Source organism: Rhinatrema bivittatum, chromosome 12 (genome assembly GCF_901001135.1).
Source record: "Rhinatrema bivittatum chromosome 12, aRhiBiv1.1, whole genome shotgun sequence".
Taxonomy (NCBI): domain Eukaryota; kingdom Metazoa; phylum Chordata; class Amphibia; order Gymnophiona; family Rhinatrematidae; genus Rhinatrema; species Rhinatrema bivittatum.
In genome coordinates this window covers 356,340-371,790 of record NC_042626.1, presented here as the reverse complement: position 1 = coordinate 371,790, position 15,451 = coordinate 356,340, and the positions used below count along the sequence as shown (strand labels likewise).

At 46.7% G+C, this 15,451-nt stretch overlaps 1 protein-coding gene across 2 annotated transcripts in view; it reads left to right on the top strand.

Annotated features, from left to right (window-relative positions):
- Positions 1 to 15,451, top strand: part of AHCYL1 (adenosylhomocysteinase like 1) — a 130,370-nt gene that overhangs the window by 95,013 nt on the left and 19,906 nt on the right. For both annotated transcript variants that reach the window (XM_029574187.1, XM_029574185.1), the window contains exon 14: positions 4,159 to 4,227. In XM_029574187.1, coding sequence (XP_029430047.1) covers positions 4,159 to 4,227 — 69 coding nt within the window. The remainder of the gene's footprint in view (positions 1 to 4,158; positions 4,228 to 15,451) is intronic.

Genomic DNA, 15,451 nt, shown 5'->3' with positions numbered 1-15,451 from the left:
TTTCTGTCACGCTCTCGCTTCAGGGGGCAAGCGCAGGTTCAATAAGCCGAGAGGTGCCTTTCAACGAAAACACCTCCACTAGAGTGATAAGTAACTCTGTTACCTGAACTTCGGTATAAAAAAAAGTATATAAATAAATAAATAAATAGAGCTCAAGCATGGTCCCAGTCCTTTCGGGATGACAATCCTTCAGAGATGGTACCCACCAAGGCTCTGCCGCAAAGCCCTCGCAATGAGATGTGGCTGGCCCATTCCTCCGTTCTAGACTTAGGTGGTCGGCTGTCCCTATTTCTTGAGGAATGGGTCAAAATTACTGTGGTGATCGAAAGAGGGTTACGCTTTAGAATTTGCTTGAGACCTCCCGGACCTCTACTTAATCTCTCCCTGCAGGGCGCGGAAATGGCCGGCAGTCTGCCAGACTCTCGACAAGGCTTCTAGCCCTTGGAGCCATAGTCCCAGACCCTCCTCAGGAGCAGTGATCTGGCCAGTATTCCATCTACTCTCGTTGTCCCCAAAAAGGACGGATCCTTCCGTCCCATCCTGGATCTTAAGAGAGTCAACAGGACGCTAAAGGTTCCCCACTTTCGCATGGAGACCCTGAGGGCGGTCATAGCGGCGGTGCGCACAGGCAAATTCCTCGCCTCTCTCGATCTGTACGGAGGCCTACCTACACATCCCGATTCATCAGGACCACCAAAAGTTCCTATCGTTTCAACATTCTGGGACGACACTACCAGTTTTGGGTGCTCCCATTCGGTCTGCCACCGCTCCCTGCACTTTACCAAGGTGATGGTTGTAATGGTGGCCTCCGGTGGGAGGGGGTCCTAGTCCACCGTACCTGGACGACGGCTCATTCGGGTTGAAGGCGGTCAAACAGGTCTTGTCGGTCCTCACCTCCCTCAGGTGGATAATCAATCTTTCCAAGAGCAACCTCAAGCCCTCTCAGGTCCTGGAGTTCTTGGGAGTGCACTTCGACACCCGCATGGGCAAAGTGTCGGTACCCGAGACTCGTGCGCTCACAAGATCATGGATCAGGTGCAACATCTGGTATCTCTCTCTGTCCCCACGGCCTGGGATTATCTTCAGGTGCTGGGTTCTATGGCATCAACTATAGATTTGGTTCCGTGGGCCTTTGCGCATATGTGTCCTTTACAGAAAGTGTTGCTGTCCCGCTGGAAACCGGTCTCTGAGGAGTTTCGAGTGCCTCTGCCACTCTCCAATGCTACCATCGCCGACATACAGTGGTGGCTCTCTCTCGCCATCTGTTAAAGGGGATGCCCCTGGAAACTCCTCAGTGGATTATTGTAACAATGGATGCCAGCCTCTCCAGCTGGGAAGCAGTGTGTCAGACTCAGTCTACACAGGGTTGCTGGTCCCCAGTTCAATCCCAGTGGCACATCAATCGCCTGGAGGTCCGAGCGGTCCAACTGGCACTCAAGGTCTTTCTGCCCCGATCCGTCGCAAAGCGGTGCGAGTTCTCTCTGACAAATGCCACCACGGTAGCCTATATCAATCGACAGGGGGGCACCAGAAGTGTCCGGTGGCTCTGGAAGCCAGCAAGCCTGCTCGCCTAGGTGGAGCGTCACCTGGATTGATTGGCAGCTTCCCAGATTGCGGGGAAGGAGAATGTTCAAGCCAACTTCCTCAGTCGTCAACGTCTAGACTCCAGGGAGTGGGAGTGGGAGTTGTCCGGGGCGATGAATCTGATCATTCGCAGGTGGGGGATCCCCCACTTAGACCTGATGGCTACTCTGAACAATTCAAAAGCTCCCAGATTCTTCAGCCGCAGAAGGAGCCCTGCTCGGAAGGGGTGGGTGCCCTGGTTCTTTACCTGGCCTCTATGTTCTCTATGTGTCTCTATGGCCTCTACGTTCTCTATGTGTTCCCCCCCTTGGCCTCTGGTGGGTAAAGTATTCAGAAGAATAGAACTCCACATGGGGCCCGTCATTCTCGTAGCACCAGAGAAGCCTCGAAGGGCATGGTACGCGGATCTGGTGAACCTCGCGACAGACGGTCCTCTTCGCCTCGGTCACCTCCCAAACCTGCTCCGTCAAGGTCCAGTATTTTTCGATCAGGCGGATCGCTTTTGTCTAGTGGCCTGGCTTTTGAGCAGCGACGACTGAGAAAGAAGGGGTATAAGGAAGAAGTTATATCCACTCTGTTGCGGGCCCGTAAGCCTTCTAACTCTCTCGCTTATGTTCGGGTGTAGAGAGTGTTTGAGAATGTGTGTGCGGAGTCCGGAGTACCAGTGTGCAAGGCACCGGTATCCCAGGTTCTCGCCTTTCTAAAGTGGCCTTTCCAAAGGTTTGTCTTTCAACTCTTTGCGAGTCCAGGTTTCTGCTCTCGGGTCCCTCTTAGGAAGTATCGATGGTTACACAGTGGCAGCTCATCCAGATGTCGTTCGATTCCTCAAGGGGGCCAAGCATTTGAATCCGCCTGTTCAGGCTACTTGCCCCTCATGGAACCTTATCTTGGTGCTTTGAGTTCTTTGCGAGGCACCCTTTGAACCCCTTCAGCGGGCCACGCTTAAGGATCTGACTCTTAAGACAGTTTTTCTCGTTTCTATTTGCTCTGCCAGGAGGGTGTCAGAGCTTCAAGCCTTGTCTTGTAGGGAGCCCTTCCTCCGTTTTTCTGATTCAGGTGTCTCCCTTAAGACGGTTCCTTCATTCTTGCTGAAGGTTGTGTCGTCTTTTCACGTGAATCAGTCTGTGGAACTTCCTGCTTTTTCTTCTGAGGAAATTGCGAACACGCCTGGTGGTGACCTACGGCGCCTTGATGTAAAAAGAGTACTACTGCAATATTTACAGGTTACAAACGAGTTTCGAGTCTCTGATCATCTTTGTCTTATGGAGTGGCCCAAATAAGGGAAACAAGGCTTCGATTGCTCGATGGCTAAAGGAGGCAATTGCGTCGGCGTATATCTGTTGGGGCCGGATGGTTCCGGAGGGCTTAAAGGCCCACTCTGCGTTCACAGGCTGCTTTTTGGGCAGAGTCAGTCGGTCTCTCCGCAGGAAATCTGCAGAGCAGCTACTTGGAAGGTGCTGCATACCTTTGCTCATCATTATTGCCTCGATGTGAAGGTGCAAGTTTTTGGCTCCTTCGGAAGTCAGGTGCTTCGAGCAGGACTGTCTTGTCCCCACCCTATTTAGGGAAGCTTTGGTACATCCCACTGTCTGGACTGATCTGGGTATGTACAGGGAAAGGAAAATTGGTTCTTACCTGCTAATTTTCGTTCCTGTAGCACCACGGATCAGTCCAGACTCCCGCCCTGACTACATCTACTTTTGATACGTCCGCTCGAAGTTTCTTTCACAGAATTTTGGATCCGTCTACTTCCTATCTGATATATATAAGGCACCGGAGGTACTCACTACATTGTTTTTTTATGTAAGAGTGAATTCTTATCTGTTTGAATTTCCTGTTTTCAATTGAAGGATACAGTTGGTTACTTGCTTGATCTTCTGGTCCACTTTTTTTTTCAATTGCTAAGTTGTCTGCTTTGATAACGTTTATACTGAAGGGACACAGGGTGAACACTGTCCTGATATAGGATACCCTTTCAGTTTTTCTCTGTCTCCATCTACTGGACAGGAGGCTCAACCCACTGTCTGGACTGATCCGTGGTACTACAGGAACGAAAATTAGCAGGTAAGAACCAATTTTCCTATTTGGTGGAAGGTTAAATAATAATCTGTGAAAACTCTCAGTAAGAAACTGGCAGCATAACACTGATGGGGTAAGAATCGGCTACTTTGGCTCTTACCTTGCATCTTCAGGGTGGTGCCCAGCAAGATCATCTGTGTTTTTACTGGGGGGGGGGAGAAGAGTTTAATTATCAAAACGTGGGGCTAGTGGCACCAAATCTTTAAGTGCATAAGAATGCCTCTGGGTTTTTATCTTAAGACTCTTGTGTTCCAGGTTAATGAAATCAATAAAGGTAGCCAGTCATGCATCTTATCAGCTAATGAAATAACACTGTGGAATTCCTCCCAGTGTAGCTCTGGCTTCAGACTCTGGGGGTAACTTTCAAAGGGATTTACCTGGTTAAATAGGTGTTTACCCCCCCTTGCTGGGAAAAGAAGAGTTGCGGAGAGAGCCCCTTTGGCATCGGCCTGTGCAGACTGGTAACCTTTCTCTCTTTCTTTTACCCTATTTTAGGGTCGCCTTTTGAATCTCAGCTGTTCAACAGTTCCCACCTTTGTGCTGTCTATAACAGCCACCACACAGGTATGCGCTGCCTTTTATCACATATGCGGTATAGTATTGTAACAGCTCTTAATATCTACACTACTTCAATGCCCATTCCGGGCATCTATGCCATGTAAAATGTGTCCAGATTTGTGGCAGCCTCATTGGTGATTCCCTCCCTGCCTCCCAGAAATCATCCAGAGCTGAGGCAGAATCACTGACAATTTGTTCTTATAGCTTTCCAGCTGTTTTTCCTTGACTTGCCTTACATCTACTCGTGTTTTTTCCCAACAGGCTTCATTTATTCATTGGGGGGAGCCCAAATCCAGGGGCTAGCACTTGGATGGCAGTTTTTCATGAGTCTCCATTCTCAAGAGATGAATCAGCATTGGAGTTAGAAACACAGAAACATGACAGCAGAAAAAGCCTATCCATCCAATTTATGTAGCCCTTACAATTCCTATCACCCCCCCCACCTGTATTTATCCCATGCTTTCATTCATTCAGATACTGTTTTTGTCTCCACTTCCACTGGGAGGCCATTCCATGCATCCAGCACAGTCTCTGTAAACAAATATTTCTATAGATTACTCCTGAGGCTGCCCTTTTTCACTATCATCTCCTCATGCAAGAGCCTCATTTCCGTTGAAAGAGATTTTACTCCTTGGAATGGAAACCTTTGAGATATTTGAATGTCTCTATCTTCCTCTTCATACCCCAGATCAGTCCAGACGAGTAGGTTTATGCATCCCTACCAGCAGATGGAGGCAGAGAACAAAACTTAGAGGCACTGCTACTATAGTGATAGGAGTATACTACCATCCACCTGATCAAGATGGTGAGACTGACAGTGAAATGCTAAGAGAAATTAGGGAAGCTAACCAAACTGGTAGTGCAGTAATAATGGGAGACTTCAATTACCCCAATATTGACTGGGTAAATGTATCATCGGGTCACGCTAGAGAGATAACGTTCCTGGATGGAATAAATGATAGCTTTATGGAGCAATTGGTTCAGGAACAAACGAGAGAGGGAGCAATTTTACATCTAATTCTCAGTGGAGCACAGGACTTGGTGAGACAGGTAACGGTGGTGGGGCCGCTTGGCAATAGTGATCATAATATGATCAAATTTGATTTAATGACTGGAAGAGGAACAGTGTGCAAATCCAAGGCTCTCGTGCTAAACTTTCAAAAGGGAAACTTTGATAAAATGAGAAAAATTGTTAGAAAAAAACTGAAAGGAGCAGCTACAAAAGTAAAAAATGTCCAAGAGGCGTGGTCATTGATAAAAAATACCATTCTAGAAGCACAGTCCAGATGTATTCCACACATTAAGAAAGGTGGAAAGAAGGCAAAACGATTACCAGCATGGGTTAAAAGGGGGAGGTGAAAGAAGCTATTTTAGCCAAAAGATCTTCATTCAAAAATTGGAAGAAGGATCCAACAGAAGAAAATAGGATAAAGCATAAACATTGGCAAGTTAAATGTAAGACATTGATAAGACAGGCTAAGAGAGAATTTGAAAAGAAGTTGGCCATAGAGGCAAAAACTCACAGTAAAAACTTTTTAAAATATATCCGAAGCACAAAGCCTGTGAGGGAGTCAGTTGGACCGTTGGATGATCGAGGGGTTAAAGGGGCACTTAGAGAAGATAAGGCCATCGCGGAAAGATTAAATGATTTCTTTGCTTCGGTGTTTACTGAAGAGGATGTGGGGAGGTACCCGTAATGGAGAAGGTTTTCATGGGTAATGATTCAGATGGACTGAATCAAATCACGGTGAACCTAGAAGATGTGGGTAGGCCTGATTGACAAACTGAAGAGTAGTAAATCACCTGTGATTTACTACTCTTCAGTTTGTCACAGGCTTTGTGTTTCGGATATATTTAAAAAAGTTTTTACTGTGAATTTTTGCCTCTACAGCCAACTTCTTTTCAAATTCTCTCTTAGCCTGTCTTATCAGTGTCTTACATTTAACTTGATATCAATCACAACCTGTGGCTCTCAAAACACCATCTGTACTCCAGGCACCAAATTGTAAACAATACATCAACTGTCAGTGAACTGGTTCTTCTTTGTTTAATTAATTTGTACCAGCTAATATCCCATCCAATGAACAAATAATTTTGTAGGACCACTACTCATAGGGTCACGGTATTCTACCAGACTCTTTTTGTGGTTTGGGTCCGGTTTACTATATATATAACAAGCCGTTAAGCCCGTTAAAACGGGCTACATCCCTCTGTCTCTCACCTCCCCCTCTTTCTCTCCTCCCCTCCCTCACCCACTCCTCCCCACCCTCCCTCTCCTATCACTCAGTCCCTCCCTCCCACTCAGTCTCACTCACTCCCTCCCCCCTCTCTCTCCTCCCTCTCACTCACTCAGTCCCACTCACTCTCACTCAGTCCCCACTCCCTCCGTCCTCTCCCTCAGTCCCACTCCCTCCCTCATCACCTCCCCCTCACTCATCCCTCCCCCCTCCCTCTCACTCACTCAGTCCTCCCTCACTCTCCCTCAGTCCCCTCCTCCCTCTCTCTCTCCAGTCCCCTCCCTCCCTCCCCCTCTCCCTCTCCTCCTCCCTCCCTCCTCAATCCCTCCCTCCCTCCCCTCCCTCCCCCCCTCCTCATCTCACTCCTCCCTCCCACTCTCTCTCTCTCCTCCCTCCCCTCAGTCCGTCCCTCCCTCTCTCTCTCTTCTCCCTCCCTCGCTGCCGCCCGCTACCGCCGCTACCGCCGTCGCCTACCGCCGTCGCCGCCCGCTGCCGGTACCGCCGCGCTGCTGCACTGGACGCCGCCATTTTTTTTCTTTTTGAAGCTGCCTCAGAGCGACGTGCTCGCCCGCACATGCGCGGTAGAGCTGGTCTCTACTGCGCATTTGCGGGCCGTCGGTCACAGGCCATTTATAAGGTAGATTTTTTGTATTTTTCTGTTTTTTTAATTTTTTAGTTTTCTTACTTTCTCTCCATCACCCTAATGAGAGCTCCAAGATGACATTTCAAATTACGGTCAAGTTAAATGTCACTTTCTTAATCCCAATTCAAAGTAATTCAGCAGTTCCAGGGGCGATCCGGGAAACTACAGACCGGTTAGCCTGACTTCAGTGCCAGGAAAAATAGTGGAAAGTATTCTAAACATCAAAATCACAGAACATATAGAAAGACATGGTTTAATGGAACAAAGTCAGCATGGCTTTACCCAGGGCAAGTCTTGCCTCACAAATCTGCTTCACTTTTTTGAAGGAGTTAATAAACATGTGGATAAAGGTGAACCGGTAGATGTAGTATACTTGGTTTTTCAGAAGGCGTTTGACAAAGTTCCTCATGAGAGGCTTCTAGGAAAAGTAAAAAGTCATGGGATAGGTGGCGATGTCCTTTCATGGATTGCAAACTGGCTAAAAGTCAGGAAACAGAGTAGGATTAAATGGACAATTTTCTCAGTGGAAGGGAGTGGACAGTGGAGTGCCTCAGGGATCTGTATTGGGACCCTTACTTTTCAATATATTTATAAATGATCTGGAAAGAAACACGACGAGTGAGATAATCAGATTTGCAGAAGACACAAAATTGTTCAGAGTAGTTAAATCACAAGGAGATTGTGATAAATTGCAGGAAGACCTTGTGAGACTGGAAAATTGGGCATCCAAATGGCAGATGAAATTTAATGTGGACAAGTGCAAGGTGTTGCATATAGGGAAAAATAACCCATGCTATAATTACACAATGTTGGGTTCCATATTAGGTGCTACAACCCAAGAAAGAGATCTAGGTGTCATAGTGGATAACACATTGAAATCGTCGGTTCAGTGTGCTGCGGCAGTCAAAAAAGCAAACAATGTTGGGAATTATTAGAAAGGGAATGGTGAATAAAACGGAAAATGTCATAATGCCTCTGTATTGCTCCATGGTGAGACCGCACCTTGAATACTGTGTACAATTCTGGTCGCCAAAATGATAAGGGGAATGGAACAACTCCCCTATGAGGAAAGACTAAAGAGGTTAGGACTTTTCAGCTTTGAGAAGAGACGACTGAGGGGGGGATATGATAGAGGTGTTTAAAATCATGAGAGGTCTAGAACGGGTAGATGTGAATCGGTTATTTACTCTTTCGGATAGTAGAAAGACTCGGGGGCACTCCATGAAGTTAGCATGGGGCACATTTAAAACTAATCGGAGAAAATTCTTTTTTACTCAACGCACAATTAAACTCTGGAATTTATTGCCAGAGGATGTGGTTAGTGCAGTTAGTATAGCTGTGTTAAAAAAGGATTGGATAAGTTCTTGGAGGAGAAGTCCTTTACCTGCTATTAAGTTCACCTAGAGAATAGTCCACTGCCATTAGCAATGGTAACATGGAATAGACTTAGTTTTTGGGTACTTGCCAGGTTCTTGTGGCCTGGATTGGCCACTGTTGGAAGCAGGATGCTGGGCTTGATGGACCCTTGGTCTGACCCAGCATAGCATGTTCTTATGTTCTTATAAATGATCTGGAAAGGAATACGACGAGTGAGGTTATCAAATTTGCGGATGATACAAAATTATTCAGAGTAGTTAAATCACAAGCAGACTGTGATACATTACAGGAGGACCTTGCAAGACTGGAAGATTGGGCATCCAAATGGCAGATGAAATTTAATGTGGACAAGTACAAGGTGTTGCATATAAGGAAAAATAACCCTTGCTGTAGTTACACGATGTTAGCTCCTAATATAGAACCTACTACCCAGGAAAAAGAACTAGGCATCATAGTGGATAATACTTTAAAATCGTTGGCTCAGTGTGCTGCAGCAGTCAATAAAGCAAACGGAATGTTAGGAATTATTAGGAAGGGAATGGTTAATAAAACAGAAAATGTCATAATGTCTCTATATCGCTCCATGGTGAGACCGCACCTTGAATACTGTGTACAATTCTGGTCGCCGCATCTCAAAAAAGATATAGTTGCGATGGAGAAGGTATAGAGAGAGGCAATCAAAATGATAAAGGGGATGGAATAGCTCCCCTATGAGGAAAGGCTGAAGAGCTTAGGGCTGTTCAGCTTGGAGAAGAGACGGCTGAGGGGGGATATGATAGAGGTCTTTAAGATCATGAGAAGTCTTGAACGAGTAGATGTGACTCGGTTATTTACACTTTCGAATAATAGAAGGACTAGGGGGCATTCCATGAAGATGGCAAGTAGCACATTTAAGACTAATAGGAGAAAATTATTTTTCACTCAACGCACAATTAAGCTCTGGAATTTGTTGCCAGAGGACGTGGTTAGTGCAATTAGTGTAGCTGGGTTCAAAAAAGGTTTGGAAAAGTTCTTGGAGGAGAAGTCCATTAACGTCTATTAAGTTTACTAAGGGAATAGCCACTGCTATTAATTGCATCAGTAGGATGGGATCTTCTTAGTGTTTGGATAACTGCCAGGTTTTTGTGGCCTGGTTTGGCCTCTGTTGGAAACAGGATACTGGGCTTGATGGACCCTTGGTCTGACTCAGCATGGCAATTTTTTATGTTCTTATGATTACCTGTAGGTGCTGGGTTCCATGGCATCTACACTGGATTTAGTGCCTTGGGCCTTTGCTCACATGCGTCCTCTGCAGGGAGCTCTGTTATCCTGTTGGAATCCTCTGTCAGAAGAATTTCAGCTTCCTTTGCTTTTACCGGAAGATGTTAGGTCCAGTCTTTTCATGGTGGCTGTCTCTGTGCGATCTGGAAGTGCCCGACTGGGTGTTGGTGATCATGGATGCCAGCCTCTCGGGCTGGCGGGGACAATTTGGGGCAAATCAGCTCAAGGTCTAAGGTCGCCGGAAGAGTCGACTTGATCTATCAATTGGCTGGAAACCAGAGCGGTGTTCAAGGCCTTGTTAGTATTTCTTCGGCTTGTCCAGGAGAAATCGGTCCAAGTGTCTCCAACAATGTGATGACAACAATGTGACGACATCAATCATCAGGGCGGCACGAAGAGTCATCTGGTGGTGCTAGAGGCACAAGAATTGTTCGAATGAGCGGAGAAATATCTGATGCAGCTAGCTGCTTCTCCATACAGCTGGAGTGGACAATGTGCAGGCAGACTTCCTGGATTCTGGGGAGTGGGAATTGTCAGTGGAGGCCTTCGCCTTTCTGCAGGCAAGTTTGGGCACACCAGTGGTGGACCTCATGGCGACTCCAGCAAATGACAAAGTAGATTGGTTTTTCAGTCACAGAAGAGAGGTCGGATCAGAGGGCATTGACGCTCTCGTTCAGCCGTGGCCGGCACACCTGTTGTACGTTTCCCCAATGGCCTCTCGGTCGGGTGCTGTGGCGCATCAAACTTCATCTGGGCAGGGTGATCCTGGTGGCGCCCGAGTGGCCATGTTGACTGTGGTTTGCGGATCTTCTGCGTCTGGCGGTAAACGGTCCCGTTCACTTGTCTCACCTCTTGGGGTTGCTGCGGTAGGGACCGGGAGGATCACTTCTGTCTAGCGGCTTGACTTTTGAGGTAGTGGCAGCTAAATTTGAAGGGCTATTCGGATCCGGTGATTGCAAGTTTGCTGCAGGCAAGAAGACCTTCCACTTCGAGGGCCTATATCTGAGTGTGGAGAGTCTTCAAATCTTGGTGTATACAGAACAGGGTTCAGCCTTTAAAGGTGGACATTCCTCAGGTCCTGGCCTTTTTGCGGAGCGATTTGATGAAGGGATTAGCCTATAATTCCCTTAGGGTCCAGGTGGCAGCCTTGGGATTCCCTTTGTGGCAGGATTCAGGGTAGGCCATTGGTGTCTCATCCAGATGTGGTTCGCTTTCTGAAAGGAGCAAAACATCTGCAACCACTGCTGTGGAAGATCTGTCCATATTGAAATCTGAATTTGTTTCTTTGCATCCTGTGTGGTCCTCCCTTCGAGCCAATGCGGAAGGCATCATTGAAGGATTTAACCCTAAAGACTGTTATCCTGGTGGCCATCAGTTTGGCGAATATCCAGAGGTTCAAGCATTGTCGTGTAGGGTTCCTTTCCTCCGCTTTTCAGAAGATGGAGTTTCTTTATGTACAGTTCCTTCCTTTTTGCCAAAGGTGTCATCCTTTCATCTTAATCAGGTCGTTGAGCTTCTGGCTTTTCTGAACCTGATGGCCAATTCTTCTGTGGCTAGGGAGCTTCAGTTATTGGATGTGTGTCAAATTCTTTTGTGATATCTCAAGGTGACGAATGCCTTTCAGAGATCTAATGATCTGTTTGTCCTGTTCAGTGGAACAAAGAAAGGAAATAAGGCTTCCAAGGGCACAATTGCATGATGGCTGAAAGACGATAGCTTTGGCTTACATCTGTAAGGGCCGGTTGGTGTCGGAGGGGTTGAAAGCACATTCCACTAGGGTGCAGGCAACCTCGTGGGTGGAGTGTCATCTACTCTCTCCGCAAGAGATCTGTTGTGTGGCGACGTGGTTTCTCGTCACACTTTTACCAAACATTACCGCTTGGATGTGCGAGCCCCATAGGGAGGCATCTTTTGGGGGAGAGTGTGTTACGTGTAAGTCTTTCGGGTTCCCACCCAGAATAGAAGGGCTGGGGTACGAACAGGAAAGGAAAATTGGTTCTTACCTGCTAATTTTCATTCCTGAAGTACCACGGATTATTCCAGAGGCCCGGCCCCATCTGTCGAAAGACTTCTTTGCTTCTGGATGAGCTGACTGGGTTGATTTGTAATAGACTGAGTAAGAATAAGTGTACATAGTTTGGTATAGTTTTGTTTTAAATCAAGAGGGCCTAGTTTACAGGGGGCTCCAACCTTCCATCTGTTTTCCCAAAATTGATTAGGGTTTGTTAAGTTAGACAACTTGGCTTGGGTACAGGTCAATACTGAGGGACTGCAGGCGGCACTCTTGGTTATGTAGCAGTGCCTCAAAGAACATAAGAAATTGCCATGCTGGGGTCAGACCACGGATCCTTCAAGCCCAGCATTCTGTTTCCAACAGAGGCCAAACCAGGTCACAAGAATCTGGCAAGTAACCAAACATTAAGAAGATTCCAAGATACTGATGCCAGTAATAGCAGAGGCCATTCCCTAAGTCAACTTGATTAATATCAATTGATGGACTTCTCCAAGAACTTATCCAAACCTTTTTTAAACCCAGCTACACTAACTGCACTAATCACATCCTCTGGCAACAAATTCCAGAGCTTAATTGTGTGTTGAGTGAAAAATAATTTTCTCCTATTAGTCTTAAATGTGCTATTTCCTAACTTCATGGAGTGCCCCCTAGTCCTTCTATTGTCCAAAAGTGTAAATAACCGATTCACATTTACTCATTCAAGACCTCTTATGATTTTAAAGATCTCTATCATATCCCCCTTCAGCCGTCTGTTCTGAACAGCCCTAACCTCTTCAACCTTTCCTCATAGGGGAGCTGTTCCATCCCCTTTATCATTTTGGTTGCCTTTCTCTGTACCTTCTCCATCACATCTATATCTTTTTTGAGATGCAGCGACCAGATCTGTACACAGTATTCAAGGTGTGGTCTCACCGTGGAGCGATACAGAGGTATTATGACCTTTTCCGTTTTATTAACCATTCCCTTCCTAATAATTCCTAACATTCTATTTGCTTTTTTGACTGCTGCAGCACACTGAGCCGACGATTTCAAAGTATTATCCACTATGATGCCCAGATCTTTTTCCTGGGTGGTAACTCCTAATATGGAACCTAACATCGTGTAACTACAGCAAGGGTTATTTTTTCCTATATGCAACACCTTGCACTTGTCCACATTAAATTTCATCTGCCATTTGGATGCTCAATCTTCCAGTCTCCCAAGGTCGTCCTGCAATTTTTCACAAACCACTTATGATTTAACGACGCTGAACAATTTTGTATCATCTCAAATCTGATCACCTCACTTATCAGTTTCCTGTCTTTTAACCAGTTTGTAATCCATGAAAGGGCATAGTCTCCTATCCTATGACTTTCTAGTTTTCTTAGAAGCCTCTCATGAGGGCCTTTATCAAACGCCTTCTGAAAATCCAAGTTTTGTTCTCTGCCGCCATCTGCTGGCAGGGATACATAACCCACTTGCCTGGACTGATCCGTGGTACTTCAGGAACGAAAATAAGCAGGTAAGAACCATTTTCCTATATCTCCCTTATCTCACCTTTCCTCTAAGGTGTACATGTTTAGATCTCTAAGTCTATCCCCTAATGCTTTAGAATGAAGACCAATGAAGTGGAAGGGAAGGGGGTGCTATTCGCCACGAGAGAAATGGCTGCTTGTGCCTGAGGTCCCGGTCCTGGCTCTCCCCTACACCACTCCTTTTACCGAAGAACAAATTAATATCGGGCATCCGGCGGCAGCAACGGTTTGGGGCAGTATTGCAGCATATAAAAATAAAACAGAAACCGAAAAAAGGAGCACTGACCGCTGTGAGACAGGAGGGCTGCTGAAACTGCAGTCCCCTCCGATTCCTCCTGATCGCCATCTTGCTGCAGGGGAAACGGGACCTGAAAATAAAATACTTTAAACTCCTGACACGGTATCGCCGCGAGAGGGGAAGGCTGCTTGGGTGTGATGCTCCAGCCCTGCTTCACCTCGGCATAACAAATTAACCAGGAAAACACTTAAACACTAAGCATCGCATCGGCTGGGGCAGGAAATAATATCAAAAATCGCCTTCCGAACAGGGGGTTGCTCACAGCGGGTTCGGAGAGCTGGAGGAAGATAAGTTACTGCTTCTTTGTGAACCTGACCACCCTCTCGTGCCAACCATTACTGGAGCCGTGGGAAAACTTCACAGCAGACCCTTCAACTTTACAATAAGAGTGGCTCGGATAACCCTGCACTTAACATTGACATTCTATTGCAGGGTCGGCTTGGACATACGTGGGGGCTTTGAGACCTGCCTTGTGGTAGCCGCGTGGCTCGTGGAGCAACAGGGAAGTTGAGGGACAGTATCAGCATAGGTGCAGCTTTCTTCCTGGCAGCCATCTTTGAAGCGTACATCCCGGCAAGAAGGGGGACCTAAGCTGCAGGCACTTTGTTAATGACCTGTGCTGGGGGAGCTCTTTTCACAGCGGACCTTCTCTATTGATCATATACGCTTTTCAGGAGGGTAATTCTCAGTGACTGAGGTATTTGCGGTGGTTTAGAAGCGCTGCTGCCGCTGTGTTTGGAGCTCTCTCTCAGCGGCTCCCCCCCTTTTCCTAGCTGTCGACCATCCTTCGCAGAACCTATCTAGACAGTCAAATCCTTGCAGCACCTATTAAGCAGTCATCTTATCGAAGTAAATCTCAGCAGTAAAGTTTCTGCAGCAAATTAAGGAGCAACCTCAAAGCAGCAAAATTTATACTGCATACTTCAAAAGATAACTTAAAACTCTCCACAGAACCACCCAAATAAGGACATTTAAAAATTTACATGGACTATTAACAACCACATTGCCTTCACGGCTTGGCAGGATAAAGAACCTAGCTGAGCTTAGGCACAGATAAGTGCCATTCCTTGCCAAAAAATTAATCAGGACAGGATGTCACAGCAAGCTATGGTTGTCTAGTGCTGTCACCCTGCTTCCCCCCCACTGTTTTGTTGAAAACTCCTAAAAGTGTAAAGTTGGAGCAAGAAGTATAGCAAGTGTTTAGTAGTGGGAAGTTTGACATGACCGGCCGTTAGAAGTTTGTAGATCTGGGCAAGTTCTCTTACGACTCCGCCGGCTCCCACTTTGCTGCCCTGGGATCCGAAACGGTAGAGCAAACCGGGGCCGAGCAACCTGACTCACCATCCCCCGAACAGGAGGGAACTCGGCAATGCATGCTCTTACTAAAACAGACTTTGACAATTGGTTCGCTGACCTAAAGAATGATATCAGGTCTTTAAAAGATGAAGTTAACGTTAATATTGAGAACTTGTGTGGGGACATGCGGGAGTTAGGTCGTCGTGTGGAGGACGTGAAGAGCATTGTGGAGGGGCAGGCGTTAAAAGTCGCGACAATTTCAACCGATATCAGAGATCTGCAGCAAAAATATGAAGAAACGCAACTTAAGCTCGAGGATTTGGAGAATCGGTCTCACCGTGCGAACATCCGCATTCGGGGCCTTCCAGATATGCCAGCCTACGCCAATGCTATGAATGTGACCAGTCGGATCTGTGCAGCGCTGTTAGCCACCGGCGTGGAGAAGAGGCCCAATGCAGAACTGAAGTTGTTATAGAGAGGGCGCACCGGGCACTGGGGAATGCTTCTTGGAACACGCCTAAGGACATAATAGCCTGTCTTCATAGTTATCTTGTAAAAGAGGATCTACTATGCTGTGACCGCCGGGTGTCC